The sequence below is a fragment of the Aquarana catesbeiana genome, linkage group LG02 (assembly GCF_042186555.1).
Source record: "Aquarana catesbeiana isolate 2022-GZ linkage group LG02, ASM4218655v1, whole genome shotgun sequence".
In the NCBI taxonomy this organism is placed as follows: Eukaryota; Metazoa; Chordata; class Amphibia; order Anura; family Ranidae; genus Aquarana; species Aquarana catesbeiana.
The window spans coordinates 278874835-278889846 of record NC_133325.1 but is presented as its reverse complement, the minus strand read 5'-3'; the positions used below and the strand labels follow the sequence as shown (position 1 = coordinate 278889846).

At 42.7% G+C, this 15012-nt stretch overlaps 1 protein-coding gene across 1 annotated transcript in view; it reads left to right on the top strand.

Moving 5' to 3' along the window:
* The window catches only part of LOC141126839 (uncharacterized), a 79788-nt gene extending 65236 nt beyond the window's left edge, over positions 1-14552 (top strand). The window contains exons 2-6 of the mRNA XM_073612833.1: positions 11877-12001; positions 12099-12167; positions 12601-12660; positions 12781-12870; positions 14123-14552. Coding sequence (XP_073468934.1) covers positions 11877-12001; positions 12099-12167; positions 12601-12660; positions 12781-12870; positions 14123-14481 — 703 coding nt within the window. The 3' untranslated portion in view covers positions 14482-14552. The remainder of the gene's footprint in view (positions 1-11876; positions 12002-12098; positions 12168-12600; positions 12661-12780; positions 12871-14122) is intronic.
* Positions 14553-15012: the final 460 nt, after the last annotated feature.

The following is a 15012-nucleotide window of genomic DNA, read 5'->3' as shown; positions in this document are numbered from 1 at the left end:
TAAAAGTCAGTATTGTGAAAGTCCTAATTTGCAACCAATTCATTCAGGAGTTCCTGCGTAGAGTGACTTTAGTGATGGCAGCGATAAATATCCAGTGACTTAGGTGCTCCCCCTCTAGATAGAGGAAGTGTGCCTTACCCTGCACAGATCACTTTATAACTGCACAGCTATGCAGAAAACTAAACCCTGAAGGACACCCACACCCGGAGCGGAAGCCCCCTAGGGACAACCCCATTGGATTCCAAGACAACATCGGTGATATTAGATGCCTATTACCCCTGCAGGGGTGCGGGGAGCTGGTGAGTGGAGACCCTTGAGGGGGAGCACCTAAGTCACTGGATATTTATCGCTGCCATCACTAAAGTCACTCTACGCAGGAACTCCTGAATGAATTGGTTGCAAATTAGGACTTTCAGAATACTGACTTTTATAGTTTAATTAATTTTTTTGTATTTTTTACATTTTTGCCACGTTTGATATATCTTTGGCACATTTTTGTTTTTTTTATATGCTGTCACAATTTACACTTGGTTGTTTTTATGGTGAAGAAGGGGGCTGTGTTTGCTTCACCAGCTTAACATATTGTGCACAGTGGAGATATAGTGTGAATATTCAACCAGTTTATGGCACTGGCTGTGGACTGAATATAGACTCATCTCCAGCCAGTATAACAGTCGGAAGGACGATTTGGTCTATGGTAACCCCTTACACATCAGTAGGGGGGCTGTGTTACTGCTACACTTAGTATTTACAATTGGTGTCACCACCACTGATGAATTTTCTGGTATACCTGTTTTACATATATATTTTTTTTTTTTTTTGCTATACCTGTATATATTTGTCGGCACCCTTAGGTACGGGATACTAATCCCATTGGGCACATATACACTTTTTAAATATGTTTTTTCTGAACAAATGCACTGTTTAGCCCACTTTTAGGAGAGTACACAGTATATATAGCTTTTCAGCTAACACTTAACTTTACGTATCCAATTTAGGTAGTGCCACCTGCCCCTATTCATATATTACTATACTTGCTTACCTCATCCCTGTGGGGGGTGAGTAAGGGGAGGCTGCAAGCCTTTGGTCTGTGAGCGCGGAAATCTTGTTTCTTTTCTTTAGCTGAACACTGTGAAGAGGACGCACTACACTAACTTGTAGCTTTAGCTAAACACTGTGCAGAGGTCACACTACACTTACTTGTAGTTTTAGCTGAACACTGTGAGGAGGATGCACTACACTAACTTGTAGCTTTAGCTGAACACTGTGAGGAGGACGCACTATCCTAACTTGTAGCTTTAGCTGAACACTGTGCAGAGGTCACATTAAACTAACTTGTAGCTTTAGCTGAACACTGTGAGGAGGACGCACTACACTAACTTGTAGTTTTAGCTGAACATTGTGCAGAGGTCACACTAAACTAACTTGTAGCTTTAACTGAACACTGTGAGGAGGACACACTACACTAACTGTAAATAGTCTAGCTGCCTGACTGTGGTACTAATAGGATCAAAAGAACACCAGCAATTTTCTTCAGGTAGCTGTAAATACTGTAACAAGACAAGCCTGCCTGTCAGTAGGAAGTTAACAGGAACAGATCTAGCTAAACTGAATACAGTGTATATATATATATATATATATATATATATATATATATATATACACAACACCTGGGATGCATATATATATATACACAATACACTGTAATGCCGCGTACACACGAGCGGACTTTACGTCAGACTTTGCCCGGCGGACGGGATTTCGTCGGACAATTCGATCATGTGTGGGCTCCAGCGGACTTTGTTTTCTCAAAAGTTGGACCGACTTAGATTTGAAACATGTTTCAAATCTATCCTACGGACTCGAGTCCAGTCGAAAAGTCCGCTCATCTGTATGCTAGTTCGATGGACAAAAAGCCATGCTAGGGCAACTATTGGCTACTGGCTATGAACTTCCTTATTTTAGTCTGGTCGTACGTCATCACGTACGAATTCGACGGACTTTGGTTGATCGTGTGTAGGCAAGTCCGTTCATTCGGAAAGTCCGTTGTAAAGTACGTTGTAAAGTCCGCCGAGCAAAGTCTGCCGTAAAGTCCGCTCGTGTGTACACAGCATTAGTGCAGCTAACTCACTGACTGTCCTGCCTAAACTATCTAACTTAAATCAAATGACACTGTCTCTCTGTCTATCTCTTTCCACGCTGGAACACACACTACACAGGGCCGCCGTGCAGGTGGCCTTATATAGTGTGGGGCGTGTACTAAATCCCCTGAGCCATAATTGGCCAAAGCCTCCTTGGCTTTGGCCAATTACGGCTCTCTGTTCAGATGGCGCTGTGATTGGCCAAGCATGCGGGTCATAGTGCATGCTTGGCCAATCATCAGCCAGCAATGCACTGCAATGTCGCAGTGAATTATGGGCCGTGACGCGCCACACGAATTTGGCGCGAACGGCCCATATCGTTCGCATTTCGGCGAACGATCGAACAGACGATGTTCGAGTTGAACATGGGTTTGACTCAAACACGAAGCTCATCCCTACTCAGCACTATAGTACTTTGAAAGGCATTTTTTATCTATTTGAAATGTGAGTTTTATATATATGTGGAGTTCTGTTTGCAATTAAAGCTTTTTAACTGATATCACGCTATTGCATGTCTCTGTCATTTACTGCATGTGATGTATATGAGGAGAGTTCCTGAACATACCAGGAGAAAATAGTGACCTCTGAGCTGGGTTATTATCGGAAGTAGCAGATTGCCTGTGTTCCATATACTGTAAGTGTCCCATAAACCTGCATAGGATAAAGGAGGCAAAGGAGGATCTCTGCAAGCTATTGCTATCAATTACAGGCTCATTTTTTAAGCCCCTAAGGAGAGGGTACACCCAGTGGGGGTCATGTGTGCACAACACATGAAGACACAATTATCATATGGACTTTTGCTGTGTAGTTTAAACACTCATCAAGGAATAATTGAAAGTCACGGAACACGAGCACTTCATTTTCATATACAGAATCTCACAAAAGTGAGTAAACCCCTCACATTTTTTTGTAAATGTTTTATTATATATCTTATATCTTATTATATTATATTATTATATCTTTTCATGTGACACTGAAGAAATGACACTTTGCTAAAATGTAAAGTAGTGAGTGTACAGCTTATATAACAGTACAAATTTGCTGTCCCCTCAAAATAACTCAACACACAGCCATTAATGTCTAAACCGCTGGCAACAAAAGTGAGTACACCGCTAAGTGAAAATGTCCAAATTGGGCCCAAAGTGTCAATATTTTGTGTGGCCACCATTATTTTCCAGCACTGCCTTAACCCTCTTGGGCATTGAGTTCACCAGAGCTTCACAGGTTGCCACTGGAGTCCTCTTCCACTCCTTGCTAACATCACGGAGCTGGTGGATGTTAGAGACCTTGCGCTCCACCACCTTTCATTTGAGGATGCCCCACAGATGCTCAATAGGATTTAGGTCCATCACCTTTACCCTCAGCAAGGCAGTGATAGCCTTGGAGGTGTGCTTGGGTCGTTATCATGTTTGATTACTGCCCTGCGGCCCAGTCTCTGAAGGGAGGTGATCATGCTCTGCTTCAGTATGTCACAGTACATGTTGGCATTCATGGTTCCCTCAATGAACTGTAGCTCCCCAGTGCAGGCAGTACTCATGCAGCCCCAGACCATGACACTTCCACCACCATTCTTGATTTTAGGCAAAACACACATGTATTTGTACTCCTCACCTGGTTGCCGCCACACACGCTTGACACCATCTGAACCAAATAAGTTTATCTTGGTCTTATCAGTAGGGATGAGCTTCGAGTTCGAGTCGAACTCGTGTTCGACTCGAACATCAGCTGTTCGCCAGTTCGCCAAACAGCAAACAATTTGGGGTGTTTGCGGCAAATTCAAAAGCCGCGGAACACCCTTTAAAAGTCTATGGGAGAAATCAAAAGTGCAAATTTTAAAGGCTTATATGCATGGTATTGTCATAAAAAGTGTTTGGGGACCTGGGTCCTGCCCCAGGGGACATGTATCAATGCAAAAAAAGTTTTTTCGGGAGCAGTGATTTTAATAATGCTTAAAGTGAAACAATAAAAGTGTAATAGTCCTTTAAATTTCGTACCTGGGGGGGTGCCTATAGTATGCCTGTAAAGGGGTGCATGTTTCCAGTGTTTAGAACAGTCTGACAGCAAAATGACAGTTCAAAAGAAAAAAGTCATTTAAAACTACTCGCGGCTATTCATGAATTGTTGGTCCGACAATACACATAAAAGTTCATTGATAAAAATGGCATGAGATTTCCCCACAGGGGAACCCCGAACCAAAATTTTAAAAAAATGGCGTGGGGGTCCCCCTAAATTCCATACCTTCAGGTCTGGTATGGATTTTAAGGGGAACCCTGCGCCAAAATTTAAAATAAAAATGGCGTGGGGTCCCCCCAAAAATCCATACCAGACCCTTATCTGAGCACGCAACCTGGCAGGCCGCAGAAAAAGAGTGGGGATGAGAGAGCGCCCCCCCTCCTAAACCAAACCAGGCCACATGCACTCAACATTGGTAGGGTGCTTTGGGGTAGCCCCCAAAGCACCTTGTCCCCATGTTGATGGGGACAAGGGCCTCATCCCCACAACCCTTTCCCTGTGGTTGTGGGGGTCTGTGGGCGGGGGGCTTATCGGAATCTGGAAGCCCCCTTTAACAAGGGGACCCCCAGATCCCGCCCCCCCGTGTGAAATGGTAAGGGGGTACAAAAGTACCCCTACCATTTCACAAAAAAACTATCAAAGATGTTAAAAATGACAAGAGACAGTTTTTGACAATTCCTTTATTTAAAATCTTCTTTTTTCCATCTTCTTTCTTCTATCTTCTTTCTTCTATCTTCCTTCGGTTTCTTCCTCCATCTTCTTCTTCGTCTGGTTCTTCTGGTTCTTCCTCCGGTGTTCTCGTCCGGCATCTTCCTCCGCGGCATCTTCTTCCCTTCTTCTTCTCGGGTCGCTACACATCCATGATGGGAGACTCCTGCTGTGTGATGCTTCTCGTCTTCAGACGGTTCTTAAATAACAGAGGGCGGGGCCACCCAATGACCCCGCCCCCTCTGACATCATGGGGAATGCCACAGGGAAGTCCTCGTGCGTCAGAGGGGGCGGGGTCACCGGGTGGCCCTGCCCTATGTTATTTAAGTACCGTCAGAAGACGAGAAGCGTCACACAGCGGGAGCCTCCCATCATGGATGCGGAGCGGCCCGAGAAGAAGAAGCGAAGAAGATGCCATGGAGGAAGATGCCGGACGAGAACACCAGAGGAAGAACCAGAAGAAGAAGAAGAAGATGGAGGAAGAAACCGAAGGAAGAAGACTTTAAATAAAGGAATTGTCAAAAATTGTCTTTTGTAATTTTTAACATTCTTGACAGTTTTTTTGTGAAATGGTAGGGGTAAAAGTACCCCCTTACCATTTCACATGGGGGGCAGGATCTAGGGGTCCCCTTGTTAAAGGGGCTTCCAGATTCCAATTAACCCCCCGCCCGCAGACCCCCACAACCACCGGGCATGGGTTGTGGGGATGAGGCCCTTGTCCTCATCAACATAGGGACAAGGTGCTTTGGGGGCTACCCCAAAGCACCCTCCCAATGTTGAGGGCATGAGGCCTGGTACATTTAAGGAGGTGGGGGCGTTCTCTCATCCCCCCTCTTTTCCTGTGGCCTGCCAGGTTGCGTGCTCAGATAAGGGTCTGGTATGGATTTTTGGGGGGACCCCACACCATTTTTTTTCAAATTTTGGTACAGGGTTCCCCTTAAAATCCATGCCAGACCTGAAGGGTCTGGTATAGATTTTGAGGGGGACCTCCACACCATTTTTTTTTTAAATTTTGTCCGGGGTTCCCTTTAATATCCATACCAGACCTGAAGGGCCTGGTATGGAATTTAGGGGGACCCCTATGCCATTTTTTAAAAAATTTTGGTTTGGGGTTCCCCTGTGTGGAAATCCCATGCCGTTTTTATCAATGAACTCAGGCCGATAATTCATTAATAGCCGCGAGTAGTTTTAAATGACTTTTTTTCCTTTGAAATGTTATTTTGCTGTCAGACTGTTCTAAACACGGGAAACATGCGCCCCTGCACACAGGCATACTATAGACACCCCCCAGGTACGAAATTTAAAGGAATATTACACTTTTATTATTTCACTTTAAGCATTATTAAAATTACTGCTCCCAAAAAAACGGCCATTTTTTAAACTTTTTTTGCATTGATCCATGTCCCCTGGGGCAGGACCCAGGTCCCCAAACACTTTTTATGACAATAACTTGCATATAAACCTTTAAAATTAGCACTTTTGATTTTTCATGTTCGAGTCCCATAGACTTTAACGGTGTTCGCGTGTTTGAACACATTTTTTGCCTGTTCGCATGTTCTGACCGAACAGGGGGGTGTTCAGCTCATTCCTACTCATCAGACCACAGGACATAGTTCCAGTAATCCATGTCCTTAGTTTGCTTGTCTTCAGCAAACTGTTTGCAGGCTTTCTTGTGCATCATCTTTAAAAGAGGCTTCCTTCTGGAACGACAGCCATGAAGACCAATTTGATGCAGTGTGCGGTGTATGGTCTGAGCACTGACAAGCTGACCCCCCACCCCTTCAACCTCTGCAGCAATGCTGGCAGCACTCATATGTCTATTTCCCAAAGATAACCTCTGGATATGATGCTGAGCTTGTGCACTCAACTTCTTTGGTCAACCATGGCGGGGCCTGTTCTGAGTGTAACCTGTCCTGTTAAACCGCTGTATGTTCTTGGTCACCGTGCTGCAGCTCAGTTTCTTGGTCTTGGCAATCTTCTTATAACCTAGGCCATCTTTATGTAGAGCAACAACTCTTTTTTTCAGATCCTCAGAGAGTTCTTTGCCATTAGGTGCCATATTGAACATCCAGTGATCAGTATGAGAGAGTGAAAGCGATAACACCAAATTTAACACACCTGCTCCCAATTCACACCTGAGACCTAACTAACAAGTCACGTGACACCAGGGAGCGGAAATGGCTAATTGGGCCCAATTTGAACATTTTAACTTAGGGGTGTACTCACTTTTGTTGCCAGCGGTTTAGACATTAATGGCTGTGTGTAGAGTTATTTTGAGGGGACAGCAAATTTACACTGTTATACAAGCTGTACACTCACTACTACATTGTAGCAAAGTGTAATTTCTACAGTGTTGTCACATGAAAAGATATAATAAAATATTTACAAAAATGTAAGGGGTGTACTCACTTTTGTGAGATACTGTAACTAATCAAATTATTGTTGATAACTTGCATTTAAACATAAATAAATTCATGAATGTATTCATTAGCAAAGATCTGAATTTGGTGTGTCCTTTATGACTGTCTGGATTTCATTTTTAAGTAAATTACAATGACATATGTTAATTGAATGTATAACATAAATAATTTATAATATAATCAATAGGAATAATACATGAAAAACAGAAAAAAAAACAGAAAAGAACAGACTAAATAGGATTTTCTTTGTTTTCTAATAACCCACATGTTTTAAAAAAGATGGTTATCACAAGGAAACAATCATCCATAAATTTACATTATGTGCTTGTAATTTCCTGTTTTGCAGCAGAAGTTACAGTTACACATAAGCTCTCAAAAGCTAAATAGACTCTGTCACATACAGTAAGTAAAATGTATCAAGCAAGCACATACCCTCTGGGAGTATCATTCCCCTGGGCCCCCCACAGCTTTAACTGATTCCTCTAATGATCCCTGCATCACTACAGGAGGCAACACTGAAGTGGAGGTCAGCAGGGGGAACTAGTGAGAGCTTCAGAAGACCTATAAGATCCCAGATGTGTCAGTTTGCCAGAGGACTTCAGTGTACCATTTCTTAACAACAAAGCAAAGTTCAGTGGAGAGAGCAATGGGAAAGCTAAGTATTCCATCTCTTCTTTAAATGTACGTGCATTTTTGACACATTTTACTTATGTGAAAGGGTCATTTTAGGTCTAGAGCTAATTTCTTTTTGCCTAAAGGTTGGCTGGATAAATCATCATTGCTATGAAATGTTATTAAAAATAAGATTCAAAACAAATGCAAAATCACATTAATAACATTGTTCAAATAATTTTATTGGTACAAGAAGAAAAGGATAACAAACAAGTACAGAAATAGTCGTAGAATTCAAATTGAATAGCATGCCAAATACGTGGGGAGCAGCCCATATTAGTTTGGTGAGAAAAGCATTCATAACAGTTGATTAACGTGCGGTAGTTGTTGCGTAACTCTTTGTATGGGTGTGCAGTTAACCCCAACTACTCAGATAGGTCAAACATGGGAGGCAGGGAGAGAAGGATCTCCACTCAGGATCACTAAACTCACATGAATTGCTTTGCAATATAACTTTCAAAAAACAACATATAACATTAGGAGTATGTAGAGGGATATTGAGCTGGACAGTTTGGGGGAATGCCATAAGCTATTTTTAGGGAGAATGAATGGAGTAGAGTTTGTGTGACGATAGGTGCTGCTATCGTCTTCATGCTATTGTATGGATGGGCTGTCCCTATTTGGAGTAGTCCGTGATAGACTGAGGCTGTGCAATCTGAAGAAGGAGGATAGAAAGAAATGAAGGAGAGAGAGAAGCTAGAGGGGAGGTAGGGAAGAGGGACAGGAGGACAGGGGGTAATAGGAGGAAGTAGGGAGAAAGAGAACTAAGAGGGGAGAGGGGGACAGAAGGAGCGAGGGTTGGCCCCGGGGGGGTGAAGTATGAGAGAGGATTAGTGATCTTTGTCCAGTGGTTCTTAGCAACATAAGTAAGGGGGGGTTATGGGGACAGTAGAGTTTAATCAAAGTCAGAAGGCAGATAGTGATCCACCCAAGGTTTCCATAGGTGTTTGTATTTTTTAACTTTGTCCAAGAGAATTGCTTCCACTGTGGCATGGATCATGGCTCTGGTGACCCTGTTTTTAGTTTCTGTAATGCTAAGGTGGGGAGATTTCAAGGCCTTCGCAATGGTTTTCTTCGCCGCAGTAGTAACCTGCAAGAGGCGTTTAAATTGTGGGTGGGTTACTTCTTGGATCTTTTTATTGAGTAGGGCTGTGGCTGGATTAGGGTCCAATGGCCCTTTGAATAATGTTGAGAGAATATAGAAAATTTCAGTCCACAATGTTTGGGCCAGTGGGCAAGTCCACCAGATGTGGAGATGTGTACCTGTATTTAGACAGCCATGGAAGCATTTGGGAGGGTAAGTGGAATGTAATTTGGCAATACAGGCAGGGACCAGATACCAGCGCAGAAGAATTTTGTAATTTGTTTCCAGCGCCACTGTATTCTGTGACGTTGACTTAGTAGCCTCCCAGATCTCCATTCAGTCTCTGGTGTCTAGATGGAGACCCAGATCTCTCTCCCACTTAGCTGCATAGGATATAGGCATGTGAGATGGTGGGTCCAAAGGTTGAGCATATATGGTGGAGATTATACCGCATGTGGGTACTTTTTACTAGACATGTGCACACTGAATATTTCATTTCGGAATTTCGTTTTCGTCCGAAAAATTAATTTATTTAGTTACTCCCGAAATTCGTTTTTCTTTATTTCGTTTTTCATTAAAAACTTGCATTGGTCCGAAAATCGAAATGAATTAAGGTCGAATCTGTCATTAAAGGCTTATGGTGTCTGTCGAATGTTCAAAGTAGATTCGACGGAGCAACTAAACTGTACGACGTCGCAATCGTACATTCCAGACGAATTTTCCGGGATGCATTCGACCGGAAATGTACGATAGCAGCATCGTACAGTTTGTTTAGCTGCTCCGTTGAATCTTCTAACTTTCGACAGACACCATAAGCCAAAGATTTACGTTTGCATGTTTTCGTTACTGTTTCGAATCTTCATCGTTCATGCTCATTGGTCTACTCTGCCCCAGCAGTCAGCCAACCAAACTTTCACATTCGTTTCTCAATCGGAAGTGCGGAAGTGCGGCCGCAAAATTCGACGCTGTGTCTGGCTTAGAAAGAAAGAGATAATATGGCAATGGCAGCACCAGCAGCAACCCATGAAAGCATGGAGGAGGACGTTTCTGAACATTCTGGGCCTTCTATGGAGGCAGCATACAAAAATGGGCGCAGGAGGGGGACACAATCTGCAACCAGCAGGAAGCGTAACCTTATGTGGACTCACATTGAGTCCCAGGTCCTTGTAAGGGAAACGCTTCCTTGCTGGATGCAGCTGTGTGGCCCCCGCTCCAGGGAAACCACTGCGGAGTGGAAGCGGGAGAAGTGGGAGGAGATCTTCAGGAAGGTCGAGGAGACCTATCGCCATCGGCGTGACCCGACTGCCTGTCGCAAAAAATTCAGCGACATAAAACGGTAAATAATGTGTCTGATTATTTTTTTTTTTTACATTTTAACCACTTCAGCCCCGGAGGTATGGCTGCCAAATGACCGTGCCACTTTGTGCGATTCGGCACTGCAACGCTTTAACTGACAAATGCGTGGTGGTGTGACGTTGCTCCCAAACAAAATTGACGTCCTTTTTTTTCCACAAGTAGAGCTTTCTTTTGGTGGTATTTGATCACCTCTGCGGTTTTTATTTACTTTTTGCTATATAAGTATCCCCAACAAATCTATAAAAAACAAATTTTTTCCTCAGTTTAGGCCGATATGTATTCTTCTACATATTTTTGGTAACAAAAATTGCAATAAGCGTTTATTGATTGGTTTGTGCAAAAGTTATAGCATCTACAAAATAGGGATAGTTTTATGGCACTTTTATTAACAATTTTTTTTACTAGTAATGGCGGCAATCAGCGATTTTTATTGTGTTTGCGACATTATGGCGGACACATCGGACACTTTTGATGCCTTTTTGGGACCATTGTCATTTATACAATGATACAAGCTCCAAAAATGCACTGATTTTACACACACACATAAACATATATTATTGCTGTCACATGTGATGTCAGTAAAGTTAAGTAAAATTTTTTTTTAAAAAGGAATAAATAATTTTCAATTTATCCTCCCTCCTGTGAAAAAACAAATTTGCGCATAGGTGTGCCTAGCCTACACATAGTTTGCAGTTGCACATGTTCTATATTATCGCCACAATCATTTTAAGAGGAATATTTCCATGCCCGTTATTTGTTCTTAGTTAGTTATCACTAAACTGAGCAGTAAGTGCTTTTAAGTTCCACTTGACCTGAACCTCCTGTAGGTTACGCCCCCTTTCTGACCAGGCCATATTCTGCTATTTAGCGCATTGCAGCTTTAAACTGCACGCTCCTGCGATGTACTACCCAAATGAAATTTATGCTCTTCTCCCACCACATATAGAGCTTTTATTGGTGGCATTAGATCACCGCTGGGTTTTACATTTTTTGTTATTGAAAAATAAATAAGTTAAATATAAATATATATAAAAAAAAGTGTTACGGCGGCTGGACTTAACCAGCTTGCGGACCTGCCATATGTTTAGTTACTATGGGGGGGGTCCACATCAGCAAGTGGGTTAATGCTTTGCAAAAGAAACAAGAAAGGAAATTTTACACTATACACAGTTCACACAAGCGCGTAATAGAAAGGTGGACTGGAGTGGACACAATGGACATTTACTCGGCACAATCCCAGTCCTGTCTATTATTATTAATTGTGCACCAAAAAAGCATACGTTTTTCTTACAATAAATTTGGTTAATAAATAAATGTGCAAACCTTGTACTACATGAAAAAATGTGCCTAATCCAAAAATTCAATTTGCATTGTTTCATTCTACGGGTTCATTCTACATGTGTTTCATGTGTTGATGTCATTTTCAGATTACAATTGTAGTTTAATTGTGGAACCCGTTTCTCTTCTCTGTTTGTTTTGCAGTTCCATAGCGCATAAGCGCAGGCAGTCGGGGCGCAGAGGAAAGCAGGTACCTCTCCTCCCCCATGAGAAGGAGCTCTTAGCAGCTGTAGGGGAGGATGAGATAAGAAAGCTGCTGGCTCATCAAGGTTGGTGTCAGCATTGCATTGTGTGCAGGACATTTTTTTTGTCAAGCATGCAACGCAACATAGTCATTTACCGTGATTTGTTTGATTTTATTTAAAGATTGTCTCCAGGCCCAGCGCCACCGAAGGCAGAGGACGGAGGAGCAGTCCTCCACGTCATCAACGTGCAGTAAGTACTGTAGTAGTGACACTAATACAGTGATTCCTTTTCCATTTGTCCAGCCTTCCATTGTTGATTCCAGTGTCATTGCTTCTCGCTCATGCAGTGACATGACAGGTAGAGCCTCTGGGACGCTCTGTCAGGTAACGCAAGCGATTGCGTAACTTACGTAATCTGATAGAACGTCGCCGCTCTGAACTGAGGTGCCTGATCAGTGGCGGTGCACCTAGCACTCGCCGGCACCACTAGAATCAGGACAGGTAAGTATTTGTTTTTTTTTTAATTATTTTTTCTAAATAGTGAATGCATGTCCCTGCCTTGTAGATAAACGTTAGTGACCTGCCCTGTATTGCCATGCTAATGGATAATTCATTTTATCTATTTACACTACAGTATATTTATTTACGTTTATTAACGTTCATCATTTCTCCTTTATAAATAGGTGTCATCCAGTCAGAGGGGGAGACTGAGGATGAGGTTGAGGCAGCAACGCCCACATTAAGTTAGTATAATCTTGCTGGTATCTGCTGAGTGATCATACATGTTTCAATGTTCTTGTACTAATGTGTGAGATTGTTGTACACTGCAGATTGTAATGTTCTTTTCTATCATTAATCAACAGCTACTGAGGCTGAGCAGGAGGTGGAGGAGACCTGCCCTGTAGAGGCTGCTGGGGATGCGGCAGAACAGCCAGACGCGGCAGATCCAGGGAGTAAGCATAACTTTTTTGTATTTTTCAGGCAAATATAGTATTTTAAATATGAAATGCTGATGGCATACCTTGTCTAGAATAGCTTGTGATTTATTCTGCAAGGCTTCGGTTTAGCTGGAATTATTAATTATATTAGTTCCCCTCTGCAGCTGATTCCAGTCTTCCTGTTAGCATGACCTGTGCTTGTTAATATTTCCTCAGTGGTATATATTAGGTATATGCGATTCTGGTTTATATTTCATATGCAACTTTACACATATGATTTGACTACACACGACTTACAAATTAGGACAGCGCCACACCCACACACTAACCCTTCATTGTCCCTGATCACGCCACCTTCTTGCTGCAGTTCAGATTCCCAGTCTGAGCCAATCACTGTTAATCATTATGAATAACACAGCAGGCTGGAGGGGGTGTGTCAGAAAAGAATCTCCAGCTATTGGCTGGCAGTCCCTGGACATGTTCAATCTCTGGCATGCCCCTAATGCATGCATTAACACTTTTCTCATTATGTTATACCTGTTATACCTCCTAGACTAGACCAGAAGTGAGTAACCTAACTAGCCTAGAACAGAAGTGGGGCTTATTCAACAATCAGTGGCCTTACAAAATTATCAACTTTAAAAAGTAGCCTGCTATATTTTATTAAACAACTTTTTATTAGGTCATCCCAAATGCAATGGCTTGAATGGCTTCTCTTTGGTGAGTGTAATGTTAAAAGCTGGTATAGCTGATATGTTTTTCTGCAAGTGCAACTGATCTTCCATATTTGCCAAAGTCTGTCAGTCTGGATGAGGTAGATTAGTTAGCAGTAACACTTAGGCATCCATTACACCTTAAGATTTTCTCCAGCCGCCCGTGCGACCAAGCGGATAAAATCTTTGGGAGATTCCCCTTTACACTGCTCGATGTGTAGAGGGGAATCCCTTTGTACTCTGGCCGGGGAGGACACTCAGCTCCGCCCCGGTCAGAGTACAGTAAAGTAGTACTACACCTTCCTGCACAGCTCTGCAAACTTGGTATGATGCAGCGAATTGACACAGACACCACTATCTCCTACACACAAATTGATTAGGTGCATCGCACTAAATATCAAAAATGAAAAACTGGTATGGAAGTGAAAACATCTCAAGATGTTACAAGATTGTCTACAAGGGCTGGGAGATCTTTGCCTTTATATAATGTTAGGGTGAAGAAGCCATGTGTATTGTATTATCTATCTATCCAATGTATTTTCTTTTCTTCATAGGTGAAGTCTTCATCCTTCAACTGCACCCTGTGGATGAAGGCCTGGACCTGCCCGCGTCTAGTTGGACTGACTGTCCTTCTGAGTCCCCAGTGGTTTCTACAGTCCTCCACCCTTCAACATACCCCCACCTGGACAGTGACACACCCATTGTTGTTGCTGCCTCCTCCCCAGTGCAGCCTTCATCCGCTCCAGAACAAGTACACATCCCCCACCCTCCAGAGCCACATGTGACGGATTATCTGCGGCGTATTGTGGAGGTCCAAGAGAGACAATTTGCAGTAACCCGGAGGCTGTGTCGGTCTTTGGCCCTCCACAATCGCCAGCAGCTCCGTCACTATGTGGCTCCGGAGACACCTTGAGGCTACGCGGTACCTTGGTGACCAGTTGGCTGGGATTAATATGTCCCTACAGCGACTGGTCACCAGGTTGGGCGAGAATGTACTTTAATTTTTTTTTTTTTTAATTTTTTGTTTGTTTTGTTTATGTTAAAAATAAAAAAAATGTGTTCAGAAATAATTGTTTTCTTGAGTTTTGCTTTCCTTGTTAGATTTGTTTGATGTTTATCTAAATGAACTAGTCCATATATTGTTACTAACTTACTAGAGGCCTTATAATTGTAGTTTTTCTACATTTAACCATCAGGCTGAACTTAGAAAATTGATGAGATTTCTCTCTACACTATTTCAATGTGCAAAGGGTAATCCCATGTATTGTGTCCAGTCACACCGTTCAGCTTTCCCTCCACCAGAATACACAGCAGATAGTTACAGCAGGGGTTACTATACAGTCCTCAACAGTTCACAGGACATAGGCTGCAGGCTTGCAATCATGAGGGCAACAGTTAACTGGACAGAGGTTCACAGGCTAACGCAATCACAAGGGGCAACAGT